This window comes from Planococcus citri, chromosome 1 (genome assembly GCF_950023065.1).
Source record: "Planococcus citri chromosome 1, ihPlaCitr1.1, whole genome shotgun sequence".
In the NCBI taxonomy this organism is placed as follows: domain Eukaryota; kingdom Metazoa; phylum Arthropoda; class Insecta; order Hemiptera; family Pseudococcidae; genus Planococcus; species Planococcus citri.
This window is the reverse complement of record NC_088677.1, coordinates 90,162,299-90,174,437: the sequence shown is the minus strand read 5'-3', so window position 1 is coordinate 90,174,437 and position 12,139 is coordinate 90,162,299. Positions and strand designations below refer to the sequence as shown.

The following is a 12,139-nucleotide window of genomic DNA, read 5'->3' as shown; positions in this document are numbered from 1 at the left end:
GGCGAATCCGAAATTGAATGAACAACGAAGATACAGAATTCATGCATGCGAGAAAAACGCATTTGAATTTGTATAGAAGATAGAGCGAATTATAACGATTGGAGCTGCGGTTGTTTACCAACTTTGGAATTCGATAAAGACATTCCTGGAGTGATTTCAATTTCTCAAATGAATCGATAAAGTGATTAACTCATTCGCACCACCAGTGTTCGGACAACCTGATTGCTGCAGTTGTGTCGCAGTTGCTATAGGTGTAGGTATGTATTATGTAGAAGACGCAAACCGCAGACGAGGGACGAAGTGAACCGACTCAGCTCAGGTTAACCAACAAGCAGCGAGTTGACAGATAATAAATTGGCGCGATGAAAAGCTGATTTAAATCGTGTTTTGATGTAAAATTTTACACTCGAATGCGCGCCTCTCGCCACATAGGTACATTATATAGCCTACGATTCTGCGAGTGCGAATACCAATATGCCAAATACGTAAACCTGAACCTACACCCAAAGGTTGTCTCGTTAAATATGCGCGTATTTTCCTCGCAGCTCGCCTCATCCTTGTCTTCTCATTTCTCGCGAGTCGCAACCAGCATACAGTACATATACTACATATAAGACGCTCGCGCTCGCGGCGATGTTTTCTTCGCATTTCATCATGTGTACGTGTAGTACGAGTACGATAAAAAAAAATTGATGAAAATTATAAAATTCATCGACGAATAGGTAGTACGCCAATCGCAGTAAAGAATCAATGTTATATGGACTGGCTGAGCCGACGAGGGGCAGCGCGCGGTTACCCATTTATGATGCGATTTAAACGGTTACGTTATCGAATAAATTGTTAGCTTTTTGTTGCGATAATTGTTGATTTGCTGAATGAAAAAAAAAAAAAAAAAAAAAAAACTTATCGCTATCGGGAAAACGATTTTTGGCTGATCATTAAATTATACATTTTCGTACTCGTAATTAATAAATACAAACTTGAGGATATATACTTAGACGTGGCGGCGCAATGAGAACGAATAGCTCATGCCATGCCAGTTGATTCGGGAGAGGAGGTGGTGAGAGTGTTAGTAAAATTGATTATGGTTTCTTTTGACGTTAGATTAACTCTTAACGCGGTTTACAGTCAACAGACAAGCCTATCGCAGGGTATAGGTAAATAATAAGTCGAGATCGAGATGCACCTAAACCTAGGTGGCAGTACCCCATACCCCATACCCCATACCGCATACGATAATACATAATATGTACAAGACAAGTAATACTCGACTACTCGTATACCCGTAATTCAAGTCAACTTCTTTAAGGTGCTGCTGGTTAGCCGTCCGTATCCGTACGAGTAGGTAATAGCCAATAGGTATGGTATAGAATAATGGAAGACAACGATTAGGTATTTTATGTTTTCAAGGTTGAATGCAACGCATCCGATCGATTATTACATTATAAGTATCAGTAATAAATTAATCTTCTTGCTAATCAGCGTTTCGAATGAATTACCGCAGAAAACTGGTAACAACTACAGGGTGTTCCAGAATAACCTTTCACATTTGTTTTTTTTATTACTCTGAGAGAAAAATGTTTACAAAAATTCTTTTACAACCAAAATGAAGTAGAAATATGCCGTTTTTAGACCGTATATTTGAGTTTTCATTAAAAATGAAGTTTTAAAAATTTTTCCATCGAGATATTTTCCTTCATTTTTGACACATTCAACCAAACATTTTTTCAAATTATTGAACACTTCTCTTCCAATCAGTTGCGACTCATGAACCTAGAAGCTGTTTCAGAGTCCTAGATTTATCTCGATACACTTTTGACTTGGAATAACTCCATAAAAAAAAATCGCAGGCTGAAAAGTCAGGGGATCAAGGTGGCCATTAAATTTCTGGTTCAACACGTCGACCATAACAAAATTATTTGATGACCGAAGTGCTCACGCGCTAAACATATGTGTACATCCCTGGTAGTTCCAACATGTTGGAAGGAAGTAAGTAACTCTATTACATCGCGTCTGTCTTTTAGTTTGGAACAAGAAACTCGTTTAACATTTTGCCTTACCCCTCACCGTTACTGTTTCGTTAAACACACATGGTCCCACTATACCGAATTTAGCCACGCCCAACCAAACAGTCAACTTGGCGGAGGTTTAGATGTTTCTCAAGTATTATCAACTGATTCTTTGTACACTAGAAGCGCACATTCCAATTATTCACTTCACCATTTAGATAAAAATGAGCTTCGTTACTGATGAGTAAGGAGTAAAGAGTTACAGGAACCTTTATTTTTAAAAAAGGCCTTCACAGTAAAAGCACACTGTACAGCCATCTACTTCTCCAGGGCAAAAAATAACTATTGAAACATAATTCGGCATGCTTTGGCTACCTAGAACCGCCTTTACCATTCCCCTAGCTCCACTTGAACACAGATCAGTGGTTACCAAAATGTGAAAGGTTATTCTGGAACACCCTGTAGATTTTGTTCGAAGGTATTTTTTTGGTCTTACTCTTAGTACCTAGTACCTAGTACCTATCCTCCCGCTTTATTAGCATCGCTCAGCGTCATGTCAGCCGCCACAATGGTCATTATTAGCACCTTGTCGTATCGCTTCCCTGTTGAATGTCTTGAAGAGTTAATAGGTAGGTATAAGTACTATAAGTAGTTTATACATTTATACGTCAATCAATCAATCATTCATGGGTTACGCTTGAAAGCGTGCGGTTGGCAATTAGTATAGAATCTATTGATATTGATACACTTTTTGATCGGCACTTGCGTTATCGTTACACCAGCCAGGTAAATACGAGTACGTTAATTCGTGTGCGTAGGTCTGGCTCTGGGTCTAGGTCTAGGTGAATGGTATAGGGCCTCTACGAGTATTCGCGGTCGCGGTCGTGGTCGTCTACATATGTACTTATAGGTACTTACTTATTCTTCTATTAGGTATTAGTATACCTACATAACATGTAAGTGTTAAGTAATGAGACGTTATTTTGTTTGCTTATGTATCAAACCAATACTTAGCTAAAATGAAACGAGTACACTTTAATTATCGTTAGATTGTAAAAAGGTGTGACGATTGTATCTACCCATTGAGATACGATAGAATGACGAACGTAAAAATTTCCCTTCAGTCTGTGCTGAGAGACTTTGCGTCCTGGGCTACGGTCTTACGCACTACGCAGCGTTAGATTTCGTCAAAATAGCCTAATTACCTACTCAGTACTCTCACATCTATCGAAGTGTAGGTACATTACTATAAGGTACCGTGTAATGAGTAGTAATCTTTGAGTGCGAAACCGTTTTTTTTTTATCGCGCTGTAAACATATTGTCCTCGCAGTCGGTTTTATTACCCTTACCCTGCCACAATTACCTAAGTATATGAACATAGCATACCACAATGTATGTTCGATTTTTCTGCCATTACTCATAGGTACCCATTAATTTTCAATAAATCAACGAATGAGGTAAAACAGCCTGATAACTCGCGAGGAAACCTATGAGCCACTCAGTCGCAGTTTTGATCAATTTTTTTTCACCATCACTCAAAGCACTATGTGGAAGTTTGGGAAAATTTCATCTGTCCAGATAAAAAATTGAGAACGCTATACGATTTTGAATTTCCAAGCTTAAAAATCGCGTAAATGGTTAAAATAAATATCGAATGATCGGTTTAAATGTCTGAGTATTTTGGCCAAATTCAGCAGAAAACTTCACTTTGAGTTGGAAGTTACTCAGAAAAAAAATTTAGCTGCGGAAATACTTTTAGACGAGAGATATGGGTTCACAAGGTGTCTAACGGTCCCGCTAGTCCTGTTTTTTGCCGATGAGTCCTGCAAGTCCTGCAGTTGTCGCTTTTCGTCACTTTTCATTAAAAAGTCCTGCTTTTTTCAATCGGGAAAAATTTCGTAGAAAAGGGCTCATTTGTCGAATTTTTTTGAACTTGAATTACCTACACATTTTTGAGAATTTGCTCTTTTTTCGAGTGAAAAACTTATTGTTCAAATTCAAGAAATGTTCAAAGTTTGAATCAGAAAAAATGAACTCCCTGCATAAAAAATTTTTTTTTACTTCTCAAAACATGAATTTTTGAAAGCTTTTAACCTCGCTTCACTCGGGCTCGTTTACTTTTTTTCAAGTTTGAATTTTTTTTAAATCTTCATTTATTACCCTAGAAAATATTGTTTTCGACATCCGCGTGCTTGAGAAAAATCTCTTCGGATGTTTGAAGACATCGGAAAAGCGAAAAATTCGAATGTAAAATTTTGCCTCGCCTACCCTCTAGTGGAGTGGCAACTGAAAAAAAAATGGCATTTGATGAAACGCCCGAAGCTTCATTCACTGGTATTGGACACAGGTTTGCTTGTTTTCATCACACAATGATCACAAACATACCATTGGAAAGCTGATGAAATTCTCTATCCATTGAGTGTAAAACGACTTCTGTTACCTTCCTATGGAGCGCGCTACAAATCAGGAGGGGCTACTTTTTGATGAAATTTTGTATAATTGTATATAAAGGGGGAGGGGAAGGGGCGGGGTGAAGAAAGTAATCGATGAAATGGACCATTAAATATATTCCCATGACCAGAGAAGTACACATTTACCGAATTTCAGTTCCATAGGTGAAGTTTTCATTGCCTCCACATTTTAGGGGTCTGCCCCCTTGAATGGGTGGGAGGTATGCTACGACTCCGACACTTTTAGAGAAACACATCAATCAATATTGAACAGTAACCGACTTAATATTTCAATTCTGGTGGAATTTTTTCCAGTAGGGTATTTTTTGCAAGTTTTGAGGTGCCAGAGGGGGCAGAGGGGGGAGGAAACCAAACAATGAACAACCAAAATTATTTGTACACTTTTCGAGGGATATTTTCACAAAATTACATTTCCAAGTCTCAACGTCTTCCAGATCCACAATTTAGGGGGCTGAGCCCCACGCCAGTGGGAGAGGGGGGACGATGGCTTCAATGGTGAAAATAGAAAGTGCTAATCAATACCTAACAGCGGACACCATAATAATTGATTTCTGACCATAACTCGATCGACAGGAATTATTTCATAATTGTAGGGTCCACCCCCCTCGAAGGAGGGGGGAGCCTGAATGGCTCCCGATCTTAAAAACTTCATTTTGGCCCTAAAATTCATCATACCAAAATTCACGCTTCTTTCATCAAATGCCGTTTTCTCCTGTATTTCAGCTGTTTGCCACTCCACTACCCTCTCTTCTCTTGATAATCTCGAGTGTTTAAAAATATCCTGCTAAAAGTCCTGCTAAAGTCCTGCTTTTTTATTTCGAAATTTTCTAACCCTGGTTCATAAAGAAACGGCATTTTCGAAAAAATGTCGCCTTTTTCCCGAGTGACTTTCAACTCAAAATAATATACATGTTCGTTGAATTTGGTCAAAACCCTACCACATTTTTGATTTCGCGATTTACCCTATTTCGGCAGCCCCAAGTGCGCATATTCCGCAATCCGCATTCGCCGGAATTTTTTCAATAATTGAATCCCAAAAATGTTTTTATTTTTACCTACGTTGAAATTACGCCTTTAAAGTTGAATTTTCATATTTTTCGGTTTTGAGGCGAGGCAAAAACAATGCAATATTATTTATTTTTTTACCAGTTTTAGTGATTGAGAAATCCGAAATTTCAAACTTGAGAAAGAAAACTTGGTCCTGCAGTAGTACTCAATTTATGTGTGTTTAGATATTGTGATGTTTGTGGTATTCAATTCACTAGGTATAGATAATGGTAACATTTACTTGTATGTATAGTTGGACTGACTCTAAGACTGTACGCCTGATGTGTACAAATATGATAATCTTACCTTTTTTCTGGATCCAAATCAGGTGGACTTTTGCTGTTGGGTGCAGCTTTTGATGGTATTCCGTTGTTAGCGACCTTTTGTAATTCATATTCGATTTTATCTGAAAACAAACATATTTTTTGTTAGAATTTATTTTTCGAGTGACGTACGAGTATTGAGTATATTATGGGGACAGGGCCTGTCGAGAAAATGGCAAAGGGTGCAATTTTACACGACCAGGAGATGAATACATAATGGATTAGAATTAATCTACCACAAAGGTGTTAAACTACAAATTTATTGACATGTTCTCTCGACCCTTATCCCTAAGGTATCTTGAAATTGAATCGTATTTATTAGTAAGAAGGCAGTGACTTCTATAAAATTATTGAGAATGAAAAAAAATTCAGAAAATCAACGAATTCGTGTATCGCCATCGCGTATTTTCATGCTGTTAAATAACGAAATGGAAGTTGAAAATTTCAAAGATTTTTACAAAATGATTTCGGAACACGATGTTCAAGGCCAGCACTGAGCACACCCCATAAGTGACTAGAATTTTTGGTGTATAAAAATAAGGACGCTACCGTTTGTATTTGTGATTTGCTTTTCGTTTTGGCGTATTTTGGAAACATTTGCCCCGGACAAATCATTCTCGACTGTTTCCTTAACGTTCGAATGCTCGATTGCGGTGACTGGATTTCTAGAATCTGCAGGTACGGATACATCTTGCGCATTTTCTGGTTCGGTGATTACTTCAATTCGCGGATTTATTGGCTGCGAAATCAAAGAAATTTCGTCGGCGTCGTTCAGCACAATAACGAACGCCTCCCCCGATGATGTGAAATCCGCCTCATTTTCTGCGGTTTTGGTCGGCGGGGGGCTTTCGTACGCGGTTCTCGTATTTTTACGACGTGTGGTCTGAGACTGGTTAAAATTTGAATTCGGAGCGCGTTTTGCTTTTTCGTTGTAAATCGTATCGGCGATACTCTCTACCGATGATGTACGAGTGAAATCCGTCTGTAGTGGTTGGCTGTCGACAGGCGTCACGTTCACTCTGTTTCCAGACGATTTGAGAACTGCGACTGGACTTACTCTGTTCGAAGTTGCGGACAAAGTCGTCGTACTCGTATTATTCTGTTTGATCGTTTCTTTTTGTAATTTGTCGTAGTTTTCTTTCAACAATGTCATCTGTTTTTTTAACGCACTCAAGTCACGCATTATATTCATTACGAGTTGAGGAAATGAAAATCGTATACGAAAATTGTAAGAACGTGCGAATAAGAGAAGATAGGTACGAGTACATAGGGTTTGCCGGCAATTTGTATATCCGTATACCGCGACGCAACACCAATTAAGCTTTTAATCGAGTCCGAAATTTACTCGTATCAGTTTCACTGAAATATGTAGGTCAAATTGGAGAAAAGCTGACCTACGTGTATTTTGAAAATTTATTTGCGATTGCATTCTCGAACGGACTTATGGAACCCGCGCAACGCAGCTTTAAAAGAACCATACGAAAAAAGGTAACTGTCCAACGATTGAAGTGCGAGTAAAATTACTACCTACAACAGTAGTAGTAGGTGGGTCACTTTGGGGGTCCTAGACTTTCCGGCGCCGACCCAAAGTGTCCCGTCTACTTTTTTTTTTCAAATTTTTTTGCATTTTTATTTTTAATATTTTTTTTCCCTGTGTGTTGACAATGTGTGTTTTCACCTAACCTAACTGAGGTGTGTTGTTGATGTGTATTTGAACCTAACCTAACCAAGGTGTATTGACGATGTGTATTTAAACCTAATCACCTCCATTTATAAGATGAAAATGTGGTGGGGGTAAATTCCAAACTTGAAAAGTAACCTAACAAAAACTAAAACCAAAACCAAACTCAAGACTATTTTTTTTTTATATTTTCAATTTTTTATTTTTTTTTGGTAAAGCCCTAAGGACTGTTTAAATTTCCTATGTTGATGGAAAATCAACACTAAAAGTAAATCTAAGATTAATATTTTTTTTGTATTTCCAAGTTTTTTTTTTTTTTTTTTTTTTCATGTAGTCCCAAGAAGGACTGTGTTGATAAGTATTGAATTGAAACTAAGTAAGGATAATTTTTTCAATATATCCTATCCATTTTTTCATTGAAATCAAATACATTCCATTGAGGACATAACCATCCAATTCTATATTTTTTTCCTGATTTGTATTCTCCATATAGAGTATACTCAAACATCCCAAAGTCAATATCCCTTATGTGTAGAGTTTTTAGATGAATCTTATTCCAAAAATCAATTCTTCTTTTTGTAATTGTTTTTGTAGCAGGTGGTAAGGTACGCCAACCATACTGATGAGTGTATATGTCAACTTTTTTTGCACTCCACTTTTTAAACTCAACTATTACAATTTCATGATCTTCATATTTCAGGTCAAGTACACTGGGAATATCCATCTTGTAAGAGAGGTAAGAGAATAATGAGCTCCTAGCTGAACTACAACAGTATTTATAGTTTTTTTTTTTGGAGCTACCCCACTCCTCCACTAGATGCATGCGCAGCATTTGTAAGTGAGGTTAGCTCAGTTATGGATCTTCTTATTGCAGACTGAAGCTAATATATTTTTTTCTCTGAATTTAAACCTAACCAAACAACATGAATAGTGAAACTAAAACTGAACCTAAGAATTATTTTTTTGAGTGTAGGCTAATAATTTGAACCTAACCATAAGGCTAATACATTTTTCATTTTTTAAAATTTAGGATATGAATAACTAACCTAACTAAAACTAAACTTAAGACTAATACTTTTTTTATATTTTCATGATTTTTTTTATTATTTTAGGATATGCATACCTAACCTAACTAAAACTAAACTTGAGACTAATATTTTTTAAAGATTTTTAAGATTTTTATGTTTTTTTTTCATCAAGTATTTTTTTTTTTTTCTATTTTTTGGTAAAGCCCTAAGAAGGACTGTTTTGATGAGTTCAAATGAGTTAGCAGTATACTACTATACTCAATTTTTAAAATTTGGTTCTCTGCAATTCTTGTTTATAAAACTTTCCACTAATCATTTCACCATCCAAAGCTTTAATAGTGTATGTTATGGGAACTGTGTAGTGTACTTTATCAACCACAAAAATTTCTTTTGTCCACCTTCTTGAGTACTTATTTGTAAATGTATATCTATATGCAATAATTCTAACACGGTCACCTATTTTAAATGTAGGTTTTGGCAATTTGAATTTCTCAATGCCATATAATCGTTGATAAACTTCTGGCTCTGTCTTATGGTTTACAGATGCAGGAGTCATACCAATAGATCTATGTATATCCTGTTTATTGTACTCAGTAACAAGCTTTGGTAGAATTTTTATCCAATGATGATTTTGGTTGACTTCAAAATGCAGCTTCATTTTCTCATTTAATGTTCTGTTAAATCTTTCTACCATGGCTGCTTTGATTTCAGTGAATGTATGGTACATGGTAATGTTGTATTCCTTCAACAATTTTTTGAAAGTAGAATTTACAAATTCTTTCCCACGATCAACATGCAGCAATTCAGGTTTTCGATTAGGTCTTTTGGACTCCAGTATTTTACAAAATGCTTCAGTAACATCCTTTGCAGATTTTGATTTCAGAGGTATACACCAAACATACTTGCTGAAACAGTCTATAACATTCAGAATATTGGTGTAGCCATCATTTTCTTTTTTATACTGAGACATGATCAATAAATCAGCTTGCCAAATGTGATCAATACCTTTGGTGATGATTTGGCGAGTTTTGAATTTTTTAATCACAGGTTTGTGCAATTCAAGAGCTAAATCCATTTTACAAATATCAGAGATTTGAAATCATATGTATTTATGCAGAAACTTCAAACACAAATGACCACAAATAACTTGACTTAATTTTTGATCTTGCTCATAATTATAAATTACCTTGGCTTTCTTTCCAAAGTAAGCAAGTAATTCAGCTGGTGGGGCAACACCAAAAGAGTCATAATATTCTACATTTTGACCATGTTTCACATATGCAACCCAATGAGTGCCTGGACCAGAGCTTGAATCTAAATTCACAATAGCAGATTCATTTTTTAAAATTTTTGTTGGTAACTTATCACGCATGAATACACCTCTAAAGAAAGGTATTTTCAATTGTATAGCATACTCTGCCAATTCCAAATTATTCAGAGGAGTAGCTTTTTTTTTTTTAAAAGCTCATCTAAGAGACCATTACCTTTAGGTTTCTTGTTAATGTAAACACCTTCACCACTTTTTGGTTTTTTATTGATGTAAACACCTGAACCTTTAGGTTTCTTATTAATGTAAACACCTTCACCACTTTTTGGTTTTTTGTTAATGTAAACTCCTGAACCTCTAGGTTTCTTGTTGATGTAAACACCTTTGCCATCTTTTTCCTTACTTTTGAAAAGATTAACAAGAGCAGAAACAGCACCTATGGCTGCAGGACCATACTGAAGCATTGTTTTAAGGTAACCTCCAGACTTGACCTTTTCAACCTGAGCAGCTGATAATCTGATGGTTTTCTTACCACTGCCACCTTTTTTAAGATTTGCAATCTGACTTTTTGTTAGTGGTAAGTAGGACTCACTCATCACAGATTCTTTGGTACGTATAGTACTAACCTTTAGAGAAACACCTTTCTGTGCCTGTACAGCTGCTGCAAGTTTTTCTTGCTCTGCTGGTTCCAGAGATACGGGGTACTTTGTTAGCAAGCCAGCACCTAAAGCTCTTTTAGCTTTCATGGCATTAGTTGTTAACCATGCTACTGCTTTTTCACCAAAACCAGCATCATCAGCCAACACCCTATTCCAAGCTCCTTCTTGTAAATCATAATCAGCAGCATGACGATCATCCAAATTTTTAGATTTAGAATAAGCTATATCATGATTCATAGCCAATTCATCAAGTTTATTTATTGGTTGGCTACCTGCATTCAATCTCTTTTCAAGCTTGGTACCTGGACCTAAATAATTGTAGCCAGGCATATGCATTTCAAATGGTAAATTATTGATCATAGAATTGATAATACCTCTGCCATAAGTAGGACTAGAAGTACCTGCTGGCTCAGGCATTACCTCCATGCATCTTAGATATCTTTGATAACGATAATCCATTTTAAAATAATGAATTTTCTTCTGCTCATAAGTCTATATAACGTTTTTCAAAGTTCTTTGAATTCCTGAATGATGTTGACTATTTCATTGAGTAAAATAGGATTTGTGTTACCAGATTGTATTTCACCCCACAAATGACACAGTCTTTCAACTAATTCATCAACAGTATTCCAATGAACATATTCCACAGGTTGACCTGTATTAAATTTACGCAATCCAGAACCTTTTTTAAGATCTTCATCCTCATAAAATGAGGTATCATAGAATTCATCATCTTCATCGTCAGTTTCAGTTTCTTTTATTACAGACAGAGGTTGTTGTTGTTGTTTAATAATGTGGTACTTCACTAGCATTGGCCTGATTAAAGTTCTATACTTGTTAGTATTTGTAGCTTTATAGTATGGACTATGTCTATCATTTTTACGCCTATAAGCATAAGAACGTAACACAATTTGTTCATAATTGCTCAAATCTCTAGTATCATAATGTTGAGGATTTTCAGCAGTGAGTAATTCCCAAAGACCAGGAGTACCTTTATACAAGCTTTGATCAGATTCCAAAAGAACATTATTATCAGGTGTGATTGTTAATTGGGAATTACCAACAAATAAACCTCTATTTTCAATCCTCACACCAAAGTGTTTATCAATATTTTTACCTGGTTTTAATAAGTCATTCAAAATGAAAGGAATACCTTTGTCTCCCTGCACTTGTATAGACTTTGTCATATTTTCATTCAAAGTTTGTAAGGATTCTGTAATTGGCTTGAACCTTTCTTCCAGATGAATACGTTTGGTTAGTTTACCAAATTTCATTTCTTCAAACTTTTGTTTCAAAGCTCTACCAGATTCCAAATAATCTCTGATTGTTTTATCATCCATTGTAATAATTAGAATATCAACAGGCTCCTAACCTCTATTTAACGTTTTTCATCTAGTTGGTTGGAAACCCAAAGTAATTGCAATTTGTTCACCTTGAAAATCAACCAACCTATCATTTTGATCAACAACTCTCAATTGTAGTTGATAAATGCTATCCAGTCTCACAATAGGATAATAACACAATGTGATTGGTCTTTCAATGATTTTCTCACCACTTTCAACTTTCAATGGGAATTCATAAAGTGTATTGTCATTACGTTTCAGATTATCAACATTGCATTTAATCAAATTGCATTTCACTTTAATGGTGTGC

General features: G+C 36.0%; 2 protein-coding genes across 3 annotated transcripts in view; both read right to left on the bottom strand.

Annotated features, from left to right (window-relative positions):
- The window catches only part of LOC135840740 (sodium/hydrogen exchanger 9B2-like), a 46,016-nt gene that overhangs the window by 14,313 nt on the left and 19,564 nt on the right, over positions 1-12,139 (bottom strand). The window contains exons 2-3 of one of the 2 annotated variants that reach the window (XM_065357405.1): positions 6,401-7,004; positions 5,835-5,934 (exon numbers count right to left, since the gene is read on the bottom strand). In XM_065357405.1, the coding sequence (XP_065213477.1) occupies positions 5,835-5,934; positions 6,401-7,004 (704 nt within the window). The remainder of the gene's footprint in view (positions 1-5,834; positions 5,935-6,400; positions 7,005-12,139) is intronic. The other variant, XM_065357414.1, reaches the window with a different exon arrangement.
- Positions 9,328-10,945, bottom strand: LOC135840754 (uncharacterized). The gene has a single exon (XM_065357425.1). The coding sequence runs from the start codon at positions 10,943-10,945 to the stop codon at positions 9,995-9,997; it is 951 nt and encodes a 316-aa protein (XP_065213497.1). The 3' UTR covers positions 9,328-9,994.

Coding starts and splice junctions, on each gene's coding strand:
- LOC135840754 (XM_065357425.1), bottom strand. CDS start 10,945: ATGGATTATCGTTATCAAAGATATCTAAGATGCATGGAGGTAATGCCT.